The sequence below is a fragment of the Acomys russatus genome, chromosome 25 (assembly GCF_903995435.1).
Source record: "Acomys russatus chromosome 25, mAcoRus1.1, whole genome shotgun sequence".
Lineage (NCBI taxonomy): Eukaryota > Metazoa > Chordata > Mammalia > Rodentia > Muridae > Acomys > Acomys russatus.
In genome coordinates this window covers 3217505-3240000 of record NC_067161.1, presented here as the reverse complement: position 1 = coordinate 3240000, position 22496 = coordinate 3217505, and the positions used below count along the sequence as shown (strand labels likewise).

Genomic DNA, 22496 nt, shown 5'->3' with positions numbered 1-22496 from the left:
GTCACAGAATGATGACAAAAGGCAATTCCTGCTGGAGCGCCTTCTGGATGCAGTAAAGCAGGTAAGAATGCACACAGCAGCCTTTTGTGTGGGTGTCCAAAGTTAACGCAGAAGTTGTTTTTTCCTTTATGTGCTTGCAGGCTTGTTTTGTGTCTGGGAAAGGTTTTGTGTATTTGCTTGTTTTGAGACTAGGTATCGCCAGGTTACCCAGGCTGGCCTTGAACTCACTATGTAGCCTAGGCTGGCCTTGAACTCTTGTCTCAGCCTCCCAATGCTATCCCACGTCCACCTGTGTTTGAGAATGGCTATGAAAAGAGTTCCCCTAGGGAATGACAGAGCAGGGAAGACATAAGAGTAGGGATGGAGGGAGTCACTGGGATGGAGTTTCAAAGTCCTCAGCGGGACCCCATCCTTCTGCAGTGACTGTCCTTGTGTCAGAGTTTGGTTTCCCAGAAGATTTGATTTAGGGTAGCTCTTCAGAGGTGCTGTCTTGAACTTAGGACCCTAAGAGTGCAAACACAAGATCAGGAGGCCTGAGGCCACACCCAGGAGCTTCTGTTGACAGCAGCTGTGCTGGCTTCCAGGGAGGCTGTTTCAGCTGTTAACGCTGATTTGCCTGACACTGCAATGGGAGCTGTCATCACATGTCCACCTTGTGCCTGGCTCTCTGTAAGTGCTTTACAGTGGAGTCTTTCATCACCGGATGAAGGAGTTCCTATGATTGTTTTCACTTTAGGGGTCAAGACGCTGAAGCTCCGCGATGAGTAACTCATTTAGGCTGTCACACTTGATCAGTGAGGGCTAGGATCCACCCCTGAGAAGGCGAAGAGCCCCCTGTTGTGTGTATGTGGTAATAAGGAGGGAAATAGTTTAACAGGCTGTGGGTTACATGTTGAAGTGGGCTCAGAGAATCCAGTGTCAGCCCCCAAACTTGAGGGAGCTTGGTGTAGTGAAGGTTGGGGCAGTTCCATCTCTTTTTCAGTTGCCAGACTTTGTGAGTGTCCCTATGCTGGTTAGATTTTTGTTACGTCGACATAAGCTCCAGTTATCTGGGAAGAGAACGTAAGCACAGAAAATGCTTCATCAGATTGACTGTAGCCGTGATTAGTGATTGGTGCCGGAAGGCCCAGCTCACAGCGGGCAGATCTCAGCCCTGGGCTGGTGGTCCTCGGTGCTTTAAGAACGCTGACTGGAAGCCGGGCGTGGTGGCGCATTCCTTTAATCCCAGCACTCGGGAGGCAGAGGCAGGCGGATCGCTGTGAGTTCGAGGCCAGCCTGGTCTACAAAGTGAGTCCAGGATGGCCAAGGCTACACAGAGAAACCCTGTCTCGAAAAAGCAAAAAAAAAAAAAAAAAAAAAAAAAAAAAAAAAAGAACGCTGGCTGGCTGGGCAGGCCGTGTGGAGGAAGCCGGTGAGCAGCGATTCTCTATGGCCCCTGCCTCAGCTCCTGCACTGCTTCCCTCAATGACAGGCTGTGGTGTGGAAGCATAAGATGAAGTAAACCCTTTCTTCCCCAAGTTGTTTTGGCTATGCTGTTTATAAACCCAGGGCAGTCCTCCCTGCCTCTGGCTTCTCCGCACAGGGTGCTGCATGAAGTGCACTTGCTACCATGGGTAGAGTGTGCTCTGTGCTTAATGCAGGGAGTGAAGGAGAGCAAGACCGGGAGGGGAGGTCAGTGGCTTTGCACTTAAAGAGAAACAAATTGGGGCTTCTGCACAGAGCTGCTGAGTATTGAGTTAAACTGTTCCATTTATCTTTTAAAAATCCAGCTTTATTGATAGCTCTATCATTTGATTACAATTAAAACATGCCACTCGATGTGTTCTGTGCCATGAGTTCTGGTGACAGTATCCTTTTCAGATTATATATGATTTTTAAAAATAAAGAAACATTTTTCTTTTCATTTATTTATTTGTTTGCTCTTTTTACTTTCCGTTTTTGGTTTTTTGAGACAGGGTTTCTCTGTGTCACCCTGATTGTCCTGGAACTCACAGCAGTCCGCCTGCCTCTGCCTCCTGAGTGCTGGGATTAAAGGCGTGCACCACCATGCTTGGCTCTATATGTAATTTTTAATCCTAAATCTACGTAACATGCAAGTTTGCTACCCAGAGCAGAGCCTTTGTCTGTACAGTGAATAGTGAGCTGAGAGTGGGGACACGCACGTCGTCTCAGCACCTGAAAGGCATAGGCAGGAGGATTGTTTTGCTATGGAGTTAGGCCTACAAAGTGAGCCTGCCACAACACAGAGCAAGCTGGAAACACTACCACAAAAGAGGCAGATGGATGACGGTGAAGGTTGGGTGACACTGTGGACCGGACTCAAGGGCTAACCATGGCTAGGCTAGGCTTTATGGAGTTGTTTTTTTAAAAGGTGGCTTTACCATCTACCTAACCTGGCAGAACTGCTCAGCACAGTGAGTTGGCTGGCCTGAATGCTTACCCAGGCATCTGTTGTTTGACACAGTGCACCCAGATGACTGCCCTTTGATCCAGTCTGCACACTCTGGGGTTCTGTCAAGAAGAGTCATGGATCATGTGTGAAGAAGAGCACGGGGTCATGGAGGTTCTCAGGGCCAGTAGAGAGAGCTCTGTGATACCCAGCCGCCTAGTTTCCCCACTACCTGGAGTCAAGAGGGAGGCCAGGGGTTCCTGAAAGAGGGGTCTGGGCCTGGAGTGCTGGCTTTTTACCCCTGTGAAGCACCAGGGCCCGAGCCACTCCAGCTAACCCAGGGCACCTCTGCCTCTGGCCCTGCTGGATCTGAAGGCCTTGTGGGCTGTTCTGTGACATCTGCTGTCCCAGCCCAGCAGCCCACCTCAGCAGTCTCTTTCTCTGTGCAGTGCCAGATTCGCTTTGGAGGGAGAAAGGAGATCGCCTCGGATTCTGACAGCAGGTAAGTCTGGCACTTCTTTCTTGTCCTCATCGTGGTCCTCCTCCTCTTACATAATATTTTTAGTTGTCCTTTTGAGACACGATTTCACTGTGTAGCCTATGCTGTTCTTTCTAAGACATTGTTTGTGTTTGTGTGTGTGAGTGCATGTGCTCACAGCACCGCACCTGTGTGGAGGTTGGAGGACAACCTTCAGGAGTTGGGCCCCCCTTCCATCTTGGCATCTGGGCTCAAACTCAGGTGGGCAGGCTTCTGTGGCAGGTGCCTTTGCCTGCTGAACCATCTCACCCTTTCCTCTCGTCCCGTTCTTGGATTCAACCCCCTGATGCCTTAGCTCCCCAGCAGTGGATGTACACACATGTAGATCTCAAAACTACTTTATCATCAAGGGAAAGGTGCCAAGAAATGGAGGCTGCTGTGTCTGCCAGGACACTGCCAGAGGGGCAGTGCCAGTTGCTTCCACTGTGGATGCATGGCTACTGCCTGTCGATATGCGTCTAATTTCCTGTCTTCTAGGAATCTGTTCTACTTGAGGTGCCTTTCTATAAAGTTATTTCCACAATGATTTATAACCGGGAAAACTCAGAAACCTAAATATTCAGTTATTAGAAAATAGGTGATTAGGTACAGTGCATCTATAAGGCGGAATGATGTTCCAGCCAGGCCTGGTGTCTCAGCTCTGTAACCTCAGTGGCTCAGGAGGGATCCTGAGCTCATGGGCTGTCTGGCTATGTCGTGAGTTCAAGGCCAGCAGAGCAGCTTCCCCCCCCCCCCCCCCCCCCGCAAGACAAAAAAAGAAAATAAAAAAGATGTAAAGAGACCTGGTGTTAGAGCATGTGTCTAGCCTATATGAGACCCTGGGTTCAATCCCTAGCACCACAAACATAGCAAAGAGGCAAACAGTGATATTTATAAAGTTTCCTTTAGGCAGGAATGCATGCATATGTAGCAATTTAGAAATCTGCATGTAGGGCCCATGAGATGGCCCAGCAGGTGGCACCTGCCATCACATCTGATGACCCATCCTAAGGACTCACATGGCAATAGAAGTTATGTTTGTAGTAAGCATGCATGTGCTATAGCAACAGGAAGGGCAAGCTATGCATATAAGGATACACATTGTCCTATATATGTTAAGCAACAATTCCAGCAAAAACTGGAGATAATTTAAAAATTACCAACATGTGAGCAGTGGTGTTTTTTAGGATAATAACAGGATTTTAGTATTTCCTGATATTTGTTTAATATATTTATATATTTAATATATTTCACCATGTGTCCTTTTTATGTTGAAAAAAAATCCCTTAAACTTATCAGTGACACTTGTGACCTAGGAAAGGCTAACAAATTGCCCATATTTCTGATGTTGGCTGGTTGCGTGCACTTGGCTGAGCTGAGGTCACAGGTGCCCAGTCTAGCTGGAATTGCTCTGCGATGTCACATGCCTGTGGCCTAGGGAGAGGCCAGAAGATGTTCTCCTCAGCCCTCACCCAGCCGAGTAAGTGTGTAATCCTAACCCTGTGAGCCCAGCCTCCCCGTTCCCCATCTGTTGTCTCTTCCCTTTTTCTGTGAAACTTTAACAGCCATGAGCAGCGCACAGAGCCCAGTGTAGTTTGAAATGATACCCTTCTTCTCTCCCCTACTGCCATCTAATGAGCTGTGCGCTTGCTGTTGTATGTAGTCTGTTACCTTTCTTCTGTCACCACAGTGCCAGCCCTGAGCCCACAGGGACATTTGGCTGTACTGATTGTTGATTGTTATCTGTAGCACATGATGGCTGAGATGGTCTCTTCTTATCTCTAGCGCTGGCCCCCAGGGTCTGGACAGCCTTGTCCTCACCCCAGCACCTGTGGGAGCTGTCTGGACATGTGTGAGTAGCCCACTCCCACAGCTGAGCCCAGCCCTGCACCAAAATGGTGTTCTGGAAAGATCTTGTATCCTGAGGGACGTATTTCCCATCGTCCTGTAGTGAGTGCTCAGTGTCCGTGCTGTCTCCATGCCTGTAGTGAGTGCTCAGTGTCCGTGCTGTCTCCATGCCTGTGGGGAGTGCTCAGTGTCCATGCTGTCTCCATGCCTGTGGTGAGTGCTCAGTGTCCGTGCTGTCTCCATGCCTGTGGTGAGTGCTCAGTGTCCATGCTGTCTCCATGCCTGTGGGGAGTGCTCAGTGTCCATGCTGTCTCCATGCCTGTGGGGAGTGCTCAGTGTCCATGCTGTCTCCATGCCTGTGGTGAGTGCTCAGTGTCCGTGCTGTCTTCATGCCTGTAGTGAGTGCTCAGTGTCCGTGCTGTCTCCATGCCTGTGGTGAGTGCTCCGTGTCCGTGCTGTCTCCACACCTGTGGTGAGTGCTCAGTGTCTGTGCTGTCTCCACACCTGTGGTGAGTGCTCAGTGTCTGTGCTGTCTCCACACCTGTGGTGAGTGCTCAGTGTCCGTGCTGTCTTCACGCCGGTGGTGAGTGCTCAGTGTCCGTGCTGTCTCCATGCCGGTGGGGAGTGCTCAGTGTCCATGCTGTCTTCATGCCTGTGGTGAGTGCTCAGTGTCCCTGCTGTCTCCATGCCTGTGGTGAGTGCTCAGTGTCCGTGCTGTCTCCATGCCTGTAGTGAGTGCTCAGTGTCCGTGCTGTCTCCATGCCTGTAGTGAGTGTTCAGTGTCCGTGCTGTCTCCATGCCTGTAGTGAGTGCTCAGTGTCCATGCTGTCTCCATGCCTGTGGTGAGTGCTCAGTGTCCATGCTGTCTCCATGCCTGTGGTGAGTGCTCAGTGTCCATGCTGTCTCCATGCCTGTGGGGAGTGTTCAGTGTCCATGCTGTCTCCATGCCTGTGGTGAGTGCTCAGTGTCCGTGCTGTCTCCATGCCTGTGGTGAGTGTTCAGTGTCCATGCTGTCTCCACACCTGTGGTGAGTGCTCAGTGTCCATGCTGTCTCCATGCCTGTGGTGAGTGCTCAGTGTCCATGCTGTCTCCATGCCTGTGGTGAGTGCTCAGTGTCCGTGCTGTCCATGCTGTCTCCACGCCTGTGAGCTCTGAGGGCAGAGAGTGGCTTCCTCCTTTCACTTCTCAGGGTTTTGAAGAGATACTTATTCATTTAGTGTGGGTTCTATGTGTGCACCGATATTTGAAGACCATTTGTAGGAATCAGTTCTCTCCTTCCGCAGTGGGTCCTGAGTATTGACTTGTGTCATCAGCCTTGGTGGCAAGTGCCTTTACTTGCTAAGCCATCTTGCCAGCCCTTGTTTTTAGTTATTTATTTAAAATCTTTGAAAATTAATTTTTTAAGATTTATTTTATGTATATGAATGTTTTGCCTGCATGTATACATATGTATCATGTATATGCCTGTTGCTCTCAGAGGTCAGAGGAGAGGATCACATACCCTGAACTAGAGTTAAAGATGGTTACAAGGCACCATTTGGATGCTGGGAACTGAACCCAGGTCCTCTGTAAGAAAAACAAGTGTTCTTCACTGCTGAGCCGTCTCCCTAGCTTGTTGCTAGCCCTTGCTTTGTTTTTTGAGATAAGGTCTTGCTATATAGCTCAGACTGCCCTTGAACTCACTGGTGGCTGTCTTGCCCCATGTTGCACATGCCTTTGGGCCTGCCACGCATTCAGAGTGTGGGCATGCGTTTTGGCATTGTACTATTGCACACTGTTAACTGATTTTTTCCCCTTAAGGTCTGACAAGGGGTCTACCCTATGGCTGAACAGGGATTCTCATTTTGGGATTTAGGATCTACCTGTATCAGAAGGACCTGGAAGGTTTATAATTTCATGATGGTCATTTCAGATTTCAGCCTAGGTCTACAGTGTGGAAGTGAGGTGAGCAGAGGAGAGCGTGTTTGCTTGGAGAGCTCTTGCTTGGCTAGAACTCTTACATCTTCTTGCCCCATACTCTCAGGGCTGGGATCACAGGGTGTACACCACACTCAATGAGAATGTGCATTTTCAATAAACTTCACCTTCAAAGGAGTAAAAGGAAAGATGGATGTGGTGACTCTGCTTGCAATCCCAGCATGTGGGAGGTAGAAACAGGAGGATTATCAGTTTGAGGTTATTTTGGCCACATAGCAAGTTCAAAGCCAGTTTTGGGTTATGTGAGACCTCATCCCCCAAAACAAGTAGAATAAAGAGAACAGCCATAAGTTTGTGAGTCTTGTGAATGCAAAGCTCTTGTCCCATAGTTGTTCTGAGTCCTGACTGGGATGCAGAGTTAATTATGAAGTGCTCACCCTGGCCTGACCAGCGTGGCTTGTCTGTGCACTGTGTGCATGTGCTTGTGTGTGTGTGTGCACCTGTGTGTATATATTTACTTTCCTTCATCATTGTACTGTCCGTTTCCTGAGAGGTGGTTTCGTTTGTCCTCTCAATGTCAGGTAAGCGCGTTTCTACATAACAGCTGCACCTTTCCTTATATAAAATCTTAACATTTTGTGCTGACAAGATGGCTCTCTAGACAAAGGCTCTGGCTGTGGACCCTGATGACCTGAATTTCGTCCCAGAAACCCAAATGGTGAAAGGAGAGAATAAATCTCACAATTGTCCTCTGATCTCCACGTTTGCTATGACATCTGAGCATGTACAGACTTTCTTGGCAGGGGCATTACTCCCTAAGCATATATAGTAACAACTGTTTGCCCAGTGTTTACATTTAGTGGGTATCATGAACAATTCAGAGAAGATTGACGGTCATGGGAGGATGCACATAGATGACACACAGACACTATGTCAGCATATATGAGGGCCTTGAGTGTCATACATTTCTATTACCATGGGATCTTGGGAATGGTCCCTCACAAATACTGAGGGGTGACTGTACCATTGTCTCTCTGTAGTGCTCTTTTAGTGATCAGATTGATTTTGAGGCTAGAGTTTCAAAAGCCTTGCTTCCTTCTCCCGTTGGGCACCCCTTCTCATTTAAGTTCTGGTATCATTTGCAAGTGTGCCTGCCTGCAGGTAGCCACCCTCACTGTCTAGTCTTGTGAGAAGTGTCACCTCCAGAAGGCATGTTGGCTGCCATGCAAGTCTTTTTTTTTCTTTTTTGGTTTTTTGAGACAAAGTTTCTCTGTGTAGCCTTGGCTGTCCTGGAACTCTCTCTGTAGACCAGGCTGGCCTCGAACTCACAGAGATCCACCTGCCTTTGCCTCATGAGTGCTGGGATTACAGGCATGTACAAACGGCCTGCAGCTCTCTCTTTTTTATTTGGTCTGGGACTCCAGCCTATGTTATTGTGCACGGTCAGGGTGGGTCTTCCCTCCTAAGTTACTTTCCTTTGAAACACCTTTACAGGCACACGTAGAGGCGTGTGTCCATGGTGATTCAATCTAGTCCAGTTGACAGGATTACCCACTAGCCAGGAGTGCTATAGCTGGACTGTCGTAGCTCTTAGTTCCCTGTCTGGCTGCCCAAGACTAAGCTGGCACTTAAGGTCCAGCTGGGAATCCAGCCTTTCTCCCTCCACCTGGGCTCTTGCCTGGCTTCCCACAGCCCAGGGAGTGTTTCCTGGGTCTTGTTCATTGTGAGCAGTGGCCCCTGTGGAGGAGTGTTCATTCATGGCACATCCCCTTTGGGGATATAGACTGTGTTGGCCCACTCGCCATTCGGCTCCTGACAGCTGTCTATCATGTCTACTGATGTGGGGAGTAGATGGTAAGTAGACAGAGGGCAGACGTGAGCCATGAGCTGTGAAGGCCATTGCTTTGGCCCCCAGGAGCGATGGATGTTGGCAGACTTCTGTTCATGAGACCCTAGGTACTTTTCTTTCTTTCTTTCTTTCTTTTTCCCCTGGAAAACAGGTGATTGCTGCTGCTTCTTTCTCTAATCCTGGACCAGGAACCCAGGGCCTCACACAGGCTAGTAAGTGCTCTACCTCCAAGCCATCCCCAGCCCTAGTACAGCTTCCCGAATAGGTCTCTAACCACAGCACTCTTCTCCAGAGCTCTAAGAGCCAGAGGCATCTAGAAGACTGTAGAGGATTAGAAGGGACTTGGAATTTTTATTTTTTTAATTTAATTTATTCTTTGACAATTTCATAGATGTATATAATAGATCTTTCTCCCTTATTCCTTCCTCTGTCCTTCCCTTTGCCACCCCCACTCCCCTTCATTCCTCCTTCCCACTTTCTTTATTTTTGTTTTTTGAGACAAGGTCTCACTGTGTAGTTCTGGTTGACCTGGGACTCACTATATAGACCAGGCTGTCCTTGAACTCATAGAAATCTACCTTTGCCACAGGAGTTCTAGAGTTAAAGGTGTGCACCACTGTGCCTGGCACAACTTGTCTCTTAACATTTTCAAATTTAACCAGGCTTGGTGGCGCACGCCTTTAATCCCAGCACTCGGGAGGCAGAGGCAGGTGGATCTTTGTGAGCTTGAGGCCAGCATGGTCTACAAAGCGAGCCCAGGACAGGCAGGACTACAAGAGAAACCTTGTCTCCAAAAACAAAAACAAACAAACAAAATCAAATTTATTTTTCTCTTTTGTGTATGGGTATGTATGTCATACCATGTACGTATGCCTGTATGTATGTCTATGTACTATGTACCTGGTCTCTGCAGAGGCTGGAAGAGGGTGACAGATTCCCTGGGACTGGAGTTACAGAGGGTTGTGTCTCTCTATGTGGGTGTCTGAATCAAACCTGGCTCCTCTGGAAGAGGACTCAGTGCTCTTCATTACTGAGCCATCTCTGCAGCCCACCTAGTGCTTGTAAAAGGCCAATACCATCCCCTGCATATCATTGTAAATTTCCTGTGTGAAGCATTTTGTGGGCCTGTGAGATGGCTCAGTGGGTAGAGGTGTCTGCCAGCAGAGTTAGGCCCTGGGATCCCCGTGGTCGAAAGAGAGAATCAGCTCCATAAGTTGTTCCCTGATTTCTCTGCATGTGTACGCACACACTAAATAAACGTAAAAGCGTATATACTTGTAGGCAAGACGGAGGTGTTCAGCTCTGTCTGCAGCGTGAGGCCAACTGGGTGGGATGGTATCAGCCGGAACGTTGCTGTGAGTCTGTTCCCCCAGAGTTCATGTGCTGGGAGGTGAGGAGGTTAGGTTGTGTGGTGGGCTCTGAGGAATGGCTGCTGTGATTTCAGTCCTGCTCTATCTTGCATGCATCTCCTTGCCTTTCTTGCTGTCCTCCTTGAGTTGAAGCAGCATGAGGGCCTATTCTTGTCCTTGCACGTTTCACCTTCTAGAACCATAAGGCAAAATCAACTCCTTTCATTTATACATTACCCAGTCTCAGGTACTTTGTAACAGCAGCAGAAAATGAACAGACAGTGGTGTAGTGGTGTGTCTGCCAGAGATCTCCAGGAGAAAGTAACAGACAGTTCCAGCCGAGGATTTTTTTTTTTTTTTTTTTTTTGGTTTTTTTTCAAGACAGGGTTTCTCTGTGTAGCGTTGACCATCCTGGACTCACTTTGTAGACTAGGCTGGCCTCGAACTCACAGCGATCCGCCTGCCTCTGCCTCCCGAGTGCTGGGATTAAAGGCATGCGCCACCATGCCCGGCGCCGAGGATGTTTTGACTAGTGAGAATTGGAGGCCAGGACTGACAGGCAGGTAATTTGGGATGCCTCCCCAGACAGAGACAGGCACACCAGAAATGGCTCCCGTGTAGGAAAGACCTGGTCGCCAGAGTAAATGTCAGCTGTTCGCTCAGGGATCTCCGCTGTCTCTTGTGCACTGGCAGGAGGAGCTGGCTGAGGGAGCCCTCAGACCCTGTTGGCTTCTGCACTGAGAAGATGAAGGGCAGGGCAGTCTTAGTGGGAAAGAGCACACTGTCGGCTTTGCCTGCGTGTTGAGTGAGACTCCATATGATGACACCGTGCAGTCTGAGAACGAGGGTGGCCAGGTCATTAGTGTCTTCGTAGGTCAGTGGCTCCAGCCTGCGTGTGTGGGGTGGGGATGGGGTGGGAGTGGGAGTGAGGGTGGGGTCCAGTGACCCTTTGACACGGGTCACCTAAGACCATCTAAGATGTTACCATTCATAAAAGTAGCAAAAATACAGTTATGAAGTAGCAGCGAGAATAATGTAGTGGTTGGGGGGTCCCCACCACATGAGGAGCTGTATTAAAGTGTCGCAGCGTGAGGAAGGTGGAGAGCCACTGTCTTAGGCTGTGGCAGGAAAGAGTGTTGGTGTCTTTACTGTAGACATAGAAGCATCATGGTCACCGGGGTTGGTGTGCAGTTTTGGGTAGTGGAGCCAGGCTTGGTTCCCAGCGTGGTCCTCCTGAGGAGCTCCTTCCTCTTTTTCCTTGCCTGTGCATCCCCCAATGAGAGATTTGTGCCGCTGCAGGTGTTTAACACCATGTTAGATGGTAAACGTTACGACATAAGTTTCGTTCAGGTCCTTTTCAGGCTCAGTGATGTTAGGGGTAAAGACTTGGCTTGGTATTAAGTGGAACTAAATGAAATGGCAAATATTTGATCATTTTTGACCTACAAAAATGTCAGCTTGTTCAGAATATTTAAAAACAATATGTTTCTTACAGCTCTATCTAGTGCAGGGTTCAGTCGTTTGGCCCTGGCAGTCAGAATGTAATCCTTAGATCACATTTACGTTTAGGGATGCTCTAATGTGTCCCATGTTGTAATGTGTCACCTGGTGCTAGTCACAGTAGCAACAGGTTGTAGTAAATCCTCGGGTATGAGGGAAGTTGTTAAGGTGCTGGGAGGGATCCTCTGGGCTGGGCTGCTGCTGAGTGTGGAGGTGACTCTGCAGTGTTCTGGAGTAGACCTATGTGTGTGGTGGGGACATACAGGCAGGCAGGGAGGTAGTGGTGTTGCCTGAGGGTTTTGTCTTGTGAAGTTGACACACGAGATCCAGAGGTCCTCCTGTGGAGGATGGAGCAGCGGTCAGCAGGAATGTAGCTAGGGTTGCCTTTCTCTTCAGATGAGTTCTGTCCCAGAAGGGACCGGCAGCCCTCGCTGGGCTCCCCCACCCCAGCTTCTCAACGGTGTGTGCTGCTGCTTCTTCTTCTTTGTTTTCCCCTAAGAACAAAGATTCATTCTGTGGCTTTTTAAAACATGTCACTTGTTTATATTCTGCCTGTCACACTGGCAGTGGGAGGCTTTAATAGCTCTGACTGGTTTGCCTACTCTGGGACCTGCTGGCTGGGAGCTCAGATCACTGTCCTCCAAGTGGACCTGCTGCAGAGCGTAACCAGGAAAGTGCCGTTCAGTCGGGGACATGATGACTGAAGGCCACTAAGGAACACGAAGTTTGGGCTGCGGGCCTTGAACCCATACTTGTCTACTCCACACCACGCTGTAGGTTTCCTGACTTTCCTGGGCCTTTTTCCTGTCTGTAAAGTGGACACAATACAATATCAGATTGGTTTGTGGGTCGGCCATGTGCAGCCGTTAGCACAGGCCAATGGAGTGCTGTGGGTAGTGGCGAGCTGGCTCAGGTGTTCACCTCAGGGTGTATAGAGGCTGGAGGAATTCTCTGTTAGGTGAGGTGCTTTCTTCCATCAAGCCACTCTAGGGAAGGAGGACTGTCGTGTACATGTGATTTTGTTCCTTAATTGTTGAAGAATTAAAAATAGGTGAAACAAAACAAAACAAAGAACACCTTGCAGGAAACAGAAAAACAGCAGGTGTATGTTCTTCTGTGTGTTTTTTTCTTCCTTTTTTTAAAGATCTATTTTATGTGTATGAGATTCTATCTATCCTCTATCAATCATCTATTTAGTTGGAATGCATGTCTGTGCAGTGTGTGTGTGTGTGTGTGTGTGTGTGTGTGTGTGTGTGTGTGTGTGTGTGATGTCCAAGGAGGTCATGAGAGAGAGCCGGCTCCCCTGGACCTGGCATTATGGACAGTTGTGGGGATCAAATCCGAGCCCTCTGCAAGAGCCGTCTTCTTTCAGCCTCTTTGTGATGTTCTTAGCCTGTGTAAAAAGTCACACACATTCCCTGGACCCTCAGGGAACAGAATGGCCTTAATTGTTCTCTTTTTTCTGTGTCTTTGTCTTTCCTTCCTTCCTCTCTCTCTCCCTCCCTTCTTCTCTTCCTCCGTCCCTCCTTTCCTCCAGTCCTTCCTTCCTTTCTCTTTTTAGATAGGGTCTCATGTAGCCCAGGTTGGCCTTCCTGTGTAGATGAAGATGACTTGAAACCTCATACCTGAGTGCTGGGGTGGCAGGTATGGCTTTGCAGTGTTGGAGATTGCACCCTGGGTTTACGTGTGAGCTGGACAAGCACGTTACCAGTCATACCCTAGCCCTCAGAAGAGTTTTAGGAGCATTTTCCCATTTTAAATGCCTCTGTGTTCACCATGTGACTCTTTGCCTTTAATGTGTCACGTGTTACCTACCAGCCTCTTGTTAGTTGAAGGTCCTAACTGGATGCCATGTTCCTGTAAGTCTGGGAAACCTGCCTCGGTTTGGTTCATCGGGTCTGACATCTGCCCACATAGGCTTTTGAGTTTTGGTTTTTACTTTGTGTTGATGGAACCTGGCGTCTCATGCTTGCCGTGTACATATCCCCCCTCAGTGGCCACCAGCACCAGAGTTAGAAAAACGGGCATGTAACCCAAGGCTTTACACGTGTTATGTAGATGTTCTACTTCTGAGTTAACACCCCAGGCTAACCTGAACTCACTATGTAGCCCAGGCTAGTCTTGAACAGGTAGCATATTACCTCCTTCTCCCTGTGCTAGCAATATAGGCATGTACTAGCACACTTGGCAATGAGTTGCTTCCTCCCTAGAAGTAGATTATTTTTAGCAGATGTAGAACTCTTGGATATTTAAGAAATCTGAGCACATTTTCATATCTAAATTTAAATAAACATTTATCTAGGGTGTAAAGGTTGGCTGCTGAGAAGGAGCGCAGTGAGCAGCATGTAAGTCTCATTCTCAGCACCTCACTGTCCTGGCGGTGATGAGAGGCAGCTAGCGTGCAGCGTGGGCTCTGGTGACGACATACGTTCAGGCCCACCGTGGGCACCAGTCCCTGACAACTGGCTGTGTAATTCTGGACTGTGTTAGTCTCTCCAAGCCTCTGCTGTATTAGACAAATCGGAGGATAATGTCTTTCTCACTTCAGAGGACTCCGAGGTGACACTTAGCTAGAGTGGCATTTGCTGGGCACACCTAGTAAGAACTTAATGGATTCAGCACTTTTGTTGTGACACCGGCTGACCTCACCCTGTAGACCAGGTTGGCCTCAAAGTCACGGAGATCTGCCTCCCACTGCCTCCAGAGTGCTGGGATTAGGCATTGCTAGGTTACACCTGCAGTTAATTAAAGGGCAGAGGACGGCTTATCATCCTGCTGTGGGGGTGCTTTGTTGGAGGATACTGTACTGCACTGGGGACACACTGCACGAGAGGTCAGTTGTCCATTGGACATTGAGTTGAGTTTGGACATGTTAATTATGGTGACAGTAATAGTGACCTATAGTAATAATTAGATAGTGGAGGTGACTGTAGTATTTGTGGGCAAATGGGTGGGTGGAGGGGCAGAGGTAACATCCAATATGAAGGTGTAAAGAAAGGGTGAAGTGGGTGGACAAAGGGACTGTGTGTTGTTTGTACTTGTCTGCTGTCCTGGGTAAGTGTGCTGGTTGGCTTTCTGTCAGTTTGACACAAGCTAGAGTTAGCTGGGAAGAGGAGCCTTAACTGAGAAAATGCCTCTATCAGAGGCAAATCTGTGGGGTGTGTGTAGCACCATTCCCTGGGCTGCCATCTTGGACCATATGAATAGGAAGCCCGGGCTTCAGGCTTCATGCATGCTGGGTCCTCTGCAACTGAGCTACATCTCCATTTTCTACTTTTGTCTGCTACATACTAATTTTTACAGTGATGCCATTTCTATGAACTACTCTGAACCAGAGGTTTGCTGGAGGTAGAGTTTAAAAAAGCACTCTCTATTCTGGTCATGCTGTAAGGCTGTTGGAAAGAAAGCAGAGAGTGATGGTAAAGTCGGGTTCTTTGGGTCATGGGTGTTTGAGATGGCTAACGCAAGGAGGCAGGTGACCAGCTCATGCATAAGCACGAGGACCTGAGCTCTGATCCTCAGCACTGGGTACAGAGCTGGGAGTAGTGGTGCATGCCTGTGACCCTGGCACTGGGAAGACACACTGGAGCATCCCTAGAGTTTGCTGGCCAGGTCGCCTAGCAGGACCAGTGAACTGGAGACTCAGTGAGAGACCCTGTCTCACATGCAACGTGGATGGTTCCCAAAGAATGACAGCTCAGGTTGACAGCTGGCTTCCATATGCACCTGCACATAAACCAACACACACACACACACACACACACACACACACTTGCACACATATATATCTACACATGAACACCTATGTACATGAACACGTTTTCTTAATTGAAAGTCCCACTCCCAAGTGAATCTAACTTGTGTTAAGTTGACATACAACTAGCCAGCATCTTCCTTTTTCTATACTTTAAACAACAACTTTTGAGCCATTGAGATGACTCAGCTGGTGAGGACACTTGCCACCATGTCTCATGACCTGAGTTTGATCTTTGGGACTTAAACATGGTGGAAGGAGAGAGCCAAATCTCACAAGTTGTCCTCTGACCTCCACACATGTGTTGTGGCATGTGTGGGTATACATGCACACCCAAACAAATAAATTTTGATGGGTGTTTTTGTTTTCTGAGACAGGGTTTCTCTGTGTAGCCTTAGCTGTGCTGTATTCACTTTGTAGACCGGGCTGGCCTCAAACTTAGAGATCCACCTGCCTTTGCCTCCCAAGTGCTCGAATTAAAGGTGTGCGCCACCACACCTGACTATTGCAGTATTTTAATTTATGTTTATAAGCATTTTATTTTGTGTGTGGGCATGTGCATGCAAAGCACATGTGTGGAGATGAGCGGACAGCTTTGGGGGAGGCTGTTCTCTCCTCTCCATTTGAATCCTGGGGAAAGGTACCTGAGTTTGGATGCAGGTACCTTTCCCACTGAGTCATCTTGTTGGCTTGAAACATGTCACTCTCTATTTGTATATTTGCTTTTTAAAAAACTTAATGTTGTAAGCAAAGCTTAAAAAATGTTAAATTCAAGCTGGACATGTTAGCTCATGCCCTTAATCCTAGCAATCAAGAGGCTGATGCAGGAGGATTGCAGAGATTTAAGCGGGCCTTGGGTACATACTGAGTTTGAAGTCAGTCTGGGCTATATGGCACGCGTTTGTCTTTTTCTTTTTTGGACCGTGTCTCTATGTGTAGTCCTGGCTGTCCTGGAGCTCTCTATATAAACCAGGCAGCCCTTGAGCTCACAGAGACCTTCTGCCTCTGCATAGCAGAGGATTAAAGATGTGTACCACACTTTTCTTATAAAACAAATGGGCGCACACTTTTAATCCCAGCACTCGGTAGGTGTGAATGGGTAGATCTCTGAGTTTGAGGCCAGCCTAGTCTACAGAGTGAGATACAGGACAGCCAAGGCTATACAGAGAAATCCTCTCTTGAAAAACAAAACAAAACAAAAAACAAAAAAACAAAAACAAAAACAAAAAAAAAGAAAGAAAGAAAGGAAGGAAACAACAAACAAAACCGGGCTGGAGAGATGGCTCCGTGGTTAAGAGCGCTTGTTGCTCTTGCCGAGAACCTGGATTCAGTTCTCAGCACCCACATGGTGCTTCACAGCCATCTGTAATTCCACTTCCAGGGGGTTTGATGCCCCTCTTCTGACCTCTAGGGGCACTCGGCACCAACGTGGTACGTATATATTCATGCAGGCAAAACATCCATACACAGAAAAGTAAGTAAGAGATCTAAAAAGCAATTAGACAAAACAGAAGCTCAGGCCATCCACGTGTCCTCACGTTATTTTCCCCTCACTGCTGCCTTTACACTGTGCTGTTCAGTCATTATGACTGTGGCGGTGGCGTTCTGGCTCCTCGAGGCAGGAATATGTTAAAGTGCCTCAGAGAAGGAGGAGTACAAGAAGATGTGAGGGCAAGAGCCCAGCCAGCCATGGTTTCCCCAGGTGGTTTTACTGTGTTTCATGCAGCCGCTCAGAGCCAGGAGTGCAGGTGTCTAGCACAGTGTGCCCGGTGTGTAGTCTCAGACCCTGCTGTCTTTGCACTAAGCCATCTGCTTATCAGCTGTTGTGCATGTTCTCAGGGCTGAGCAGCTGCACCGCCATTTGTTTAACCGCTTCCCACACTTCTAAGTATTTAGGCGATTGCTACCTTTCCACTAGTGTAAATACTATTGTTATTATTCAATCTTTATCTCATGTAGATTGTAGTCTAGTGCGTATTTGTTTGTTATTGAAGTTCATGGGCAAAGGGTATGAACCTTTCACAGACTTAATTCATACACGTAGGCTGTGGCCCATTTCAAATGGCCATCGTGTCTGTGCTTAGGCTTGAGGCCCTGACTTGATTCCTAGCACACTAGCACACTAACACACTAACACACTAGCACACTAGCACACTAACACACTAGCACACTAGCACACTAACACACTAGCACACTAGCACACTAACACACTAGCACACTAGCACACTAACACACTAGCACACTAGCACACTAGCACACTAACACACTAGCACACTAGCACACTAGCACACTAACACACTAGCACACTAGCACACTAACACACTAGCACACTAGCACACTAACCACCTAGCACACTAGCACACTAGCACCTAACACACTAGCACACTAGCACACTAGCACACTAGCACACTAACACACTAGCACACTAGCACACTAACACACTAGCACACTAGCACACTAGCACACTAACACACTAGCACACTAGCACACTAGCACACTAGCACACTAACACACTAGCACACTAGCACACTAGCACACTAGCACACTAACACACTAGCACACTAGCACACTAGCACACTAGCACACTAACACACTAGCACACTAGCACACTAGCACACTAGCACACTAACACACTAGCACACTAGCACACTAGCACACTAGCGCCACCACCACCACCACCAAAAGGCTTCAGTAACTAGGCGTGGTAGCTAATGTCTGTAACTTCAGCACTTGGGAATTGAGGCAGGAGAAATGCCATGAGTTTGGAGCTGGCTAGAGTGACTTCCAAGCCAGCCTTTGTCTCAAAGGAAAAAGAAAATCTCCCTCCTCCCACAATCCCTCAGTGCCTGGGCTTCCATGACGATTAGAGGGGCAGTGAGAGCGGATGCCCAGTCTTCTCAGAACTGGTTGTGCCCCAGCAGTGTGAGATTTGAGTGCAGGAGGACGCTATTAATTTCCCGTTCATTAATTCCCTTACTCTTTCTAAGACTTCCTGAGTATCTGCACTGTGCTGTTTAGTTTTAGTTTTTTGTTTGTTTGTTTTTTTTTTTTTTTTTTTTACTAATTTGACACATGCCAGGGTCATCTGGAAAGAGGAAACTTGAATTGATCGAGAAATTTGCCTTCCTCAGCTTGACATGTAGGCAAGTCTGCAGGACATTATGTTAATAATCGATGTGGGTGGGCCAAGCCCACTGTGAATGGTTGCACCTCCTGGCCAGTGGTTCTGGGTTATATAAGAAAGCAGACTGAGAAAACCAGGAAGTAGCAATTCTTTATGGCTTCTGTCTGAGTTCCTGTCTTTTTCCTTTCATGATGGATTACAACTTTAAAGTTGTCCCAGGGCCCCAGACCTTGGTACAGCTGACTCCATGATGAAAGGAAGTGCAATTAATCCTGTAAAACTTAGCACGTAGACAGCACCACCTGCCACAACTAAACCTGAGGCCTAATCCATCAAAGTTATATAGTTCTGGGAAAGTACTAACCCAGCCAGTCATGGTGGTACATGCCTATAATCCCAGCACTTGGGAGACAGAGGCAGGTGGATCTCTGTGAGTTTGAGGCTAGCCTGGTCTACAAATCAAGTCCAGGACAGCCAAAGCTACACAGAAAAACCCTGTCTAGGAGAAGTGGGTGGGGGGTGGGAGAAAGAAAAAGAAAAAAAGAAAAGAAAAAAAAGATGTATTAACACCTGGGTGGTGGTGTACGCCTTTAATCCCAGCACTCAGGAGGCAGAGGCAGGCAGATCGCTGTGAGTTCAAGGCCAGCCTGGTCTACAGAGTGAGCTCTAGAACAGCCAGGGATACACAGAGAAACTATCTCGAACCCCCCCCCCAAAACAACCCAACCCCCCAAAACAACAACAACAAAAATACCCCCCAAAATAGATGTATTAACTTTGCTTTTTAGCTTCGGTAGCTCTGTTTCTGACTAACTATTTTTGTTATTCTAAGTCAACGCAGAACACTTTTTTTTCCTCCCCTGAGGAAGGTTCAGTCCTACACTGGGATCTTGAACACCCAGTGTAGTTGCCAGCGGCTACTAAAGACTTTTTATTGGCTTAAGCCCATATCTGAACAATCTTCTCTGGTGACTACCCCACAACAAGGTGAAATAACTCTTTCCCCAAGTCACTTTTGATAATAGTATTTATTTGCAGGAAAGGAAACTTAACCGAGAACATTGAAAGGAAACTTTTATTTTAATAATTTAATTTTTAATCTTAATTTTTTTCAAGATAGGGCTTTTTTCTGTGTAGCCCCAGCTGTCCTGGAACTATCTCTATAGACAAGGCTGACCTCAAACTGAGAGATCTGCTGACATTAAAGACTTGTGCCACTATGCCCAGGTTTATTTACTTATTTTTGAGACAAGGTCTTAGGTAGCCCATGCGGATTTTAGCTGGATCTGTAGCTGAGGTTGACCTTGAATTTCTGATCCTCTTGCCACCACTTCTCAAGGGGTGGGTGTGTACCATGGTGTGAATCACCATGGCTGGTTGATAGATTGAACTCAGCTTTGTGCATGCTAAGTAATACTCCATTGTAAAGATAGATCACATTTTAGGTATTTCTCCTGTGAACTGCACAAAAAGCCCAGGTGATGGTACTGAATGATTTAAAAGAAAACAAAAACTAAAACATCTACTGTTAAGAACCTCACTCAGGGGGCTGGAGAGATGGCTCAGTGGTTAAGAGCACTGCTCTTCCAGAGGTCATGAGTTCAATTCCCAGCAACCACATGGTGGCTCACAACCACCTATAATGTGATCTGATGTGCATTGTATACATAATAAATAAATAAATCTTTAAAAAAAAAAAAAAAAGAACCTCACTCAGTTGGGCGTGGTGGTGCACGCCTGCTAATCCTAGCACCTGGGGAGGCAGAGGCAGGCTGATCGATGTGAGTTCGAGGACAGCCTGGTCTACAAAGCGAGTCCAGGACAGCCAAGGCTACACAGAGATACAATGCCATTGAAGCGGTCAGCCTTCCACAGTGAAGTTAAAGAATATTTAGCAGAGAGAATTCTGGGAAATACAGACTCAGCTAACAAAATGTAGTATGGATGGTTGCTTTTGTAATCTTGTACAAGCAAAGGCAGGAGGCAGTTGGAAACCCTCCTGACATGGCTATCCAGGAGCCTCTCTGAGTGTGGTCAGCTGAGGTGCTAGGTCACAAGCAGACAGGTGCCTGCCTAAGTCAAATGGAGGTGCACAGGACCTAGAGGGTTCCAGCATGGAATGGCTTCCTGCTTAGTGTCCTAATAAGCAGCCGCAGGAGTAGCACTCAGCTGGGTTTTTCTGCTGTGTTAGCTTAGCTGTGACCTGTGTGTGTTTGGGAGGCAGGGCTTCTGATGCCACTGAACCCTGCAGACCCAGGACTGCTGCTTGCCTGCATCCCATTCCCCTCAGGCCTGGGTTTATCTGGAGGTGGCCAGGCAGTTACTGACCTGTGCTTTGGAGTCAGCAAACTGCCAGGGATTGTTAAACGGATGGTTGAGTTTGCAGAGATTCATTTTCAGCTGGAGGCTTCAGTTAATAGCACACTCTAGAGTTGTTTTTCCAAGACTGGGTCCTGGGCTGGCTCCAGTTTTGTTTCTGTGGATTTCAGGTAGTTTTGCTGCCTGTCCCAGCTTTTAGGAACCCCTCAAACCCTTGTGTGTGATGCGAATGCGTAGAGGAGTGGCAGACATGTGGCTAATGCTTAGGATCCACATCTGCCTCACAGAGAGGGGTGTCTGATTGTGGGTAGATCCTGGGACCTGTGCTTTGTAAGCACCGGAGAAGCACGTGGGTGCACGAACTGGGCAGGCCCTGCTGGGTACAGGTGGTCCAGGCAGACAAGCAAGGAGGCCAGGAGTTAGGTTTGGAGATGATAGAACCTTCCTCACCAGGTCCCATGGTGTTTCTGGGGGGTCACCGAAGGAGTAGGTGTGAAGACGTTTCACCACCCACAGGGTGATGCCCCAGAGCAGGACTGTGTGTGGGCATCCCTGATGCTGGGATGTCTGACGGCCTTTGTCATAGTGAGGTCATAACTCCAGAGCTCTTATCACCTGATCAGAGAATGTTGGCCTGGCTAGGCCCATTTCCACTCCCCATGCCACCCTGGTCTGATTTCTCCCAAGTTCTGAGGAACTGAAATGTTTTGTGTGTGTGGTCTCTGCCCTTACTTTTCTTCCTCAGATCCGTGCAAAGGGTCTAGGGTGGGGCCCTTTTCATCTCTACTGCCCTTTTGTGTTTGTTTCTTTTCTTAAAGTCATTCATTCACTCACTCACTCACTCACTTACTCACTCACTCACTCATTCATTCATTCTTGAGGCAGGTCTTCTTAAGTGACCCCATCTGGCCTGATGTTGGCTTTATGGAACAGGTTGTCCTTGAACCAACAGAGATCCACCTGCCTCCGACTTCCCAGTATTGGGATTAAAGGTGTGCACCACCATGTTTCACCTTTGTGTCCCAGCCCTCAGAACAAGGCCTAGTATGTAGGAGCAACATATACACTGACCATGAGTGGAAGGGCTCAGAAGGCCTGGGCAGAGGCCCAAGCCCCTGGGGAGAACCAGAGAAGCCACTGTGCTTGCTTTGACCTCACCTCTCCATGGGCACGATCTGAATTCCCCATTTCTTCACTTATTGAGAAATTCAATTAAATGCACAGCAATTGTAATTGAATTGAAAAATTTGTCAACTCTAGTTGGAGTTCCCAATGAAATCTCTTATAATACAATAAGGAACAAGAATAAGAATTCACACAGCAGTAAGTAACAGGCCATGAAATTACAGTTTCAATTGGGCAGCCTGGTGGATTCCGCCTCTGAGAATGTCATCTTGCTTTGTGCTTTGTGTGAGTTGAGACTTGTAGATTGGATGCAGGTAACACCAGCCCCTCCACACAGGACTGATTTGTTTTTAAATTGGCTTTGCAGTGCCCGCTGGTTGGCACCCTTTCCCTGGATCCCCCAGCGCCGGTCCTGAGGGCATCCCTGACTTATGTGAATCGAACACAAATGGGGGCGGGGCTCTCAGAGCTTCTCAAGTCTGCAAACCCAGGTTTGGGACTCTGGGAATCACAGCTGGCCCCTCCCTTGCAGCTGCTCACTTCCCAGGTGGACTGATGAGTCCCTGCTTCTCCTGCAGGGTGACCTGTCTGTGTGCCCAGTTTGAAGCCGTCCTTCAGCATGGCATGAAGAGGAGCCGAGGATTAGCGCTCACCGCAGCAGCCATCAAGCAGGCGGCAGGCTTCGCCAGCAAAACCGAGACAGGTACTTGATGCCCACTTCGGCCTTACTGCTGGTTTTGTCCATCTTTCCACAGCAGGCCCACTGAGGGGGCTGGGCTTGTGCGTGTGTGCCCAGAGTCTATGG

General features: G+C 48.0%; 1 protein-coding gene across 2 annotated transcripts in view; it reads left to right on the top strand.

Moving 5' to 3' along the window:
- Snx29 (sorting nexin 29) overlaps positions 1-22496 on the top strand; it is a 386740-nt gene that overhangs the window by 14121 nt on the left and 350123 nt on the right. For both annotated transcript variants that reach the window (XM_051167340.1, XM_051167339.1), the window contains exons 2-4: positions 1-61; positions 2839-2891; positions 22270-22394. The exon at positions 1-61 is cut by the window's left edge and continues 1 nt beyond it. In XM_051167340.1, the coding sequence (XP_051023297.1) occupies positions 1-61; positions 2839-2891; positions 22270-22394 (239 nt within the window). The remainder of the gene's footprint in view (positions 62-2838; positions 2892-22269; positions 22395-22496) is intronic.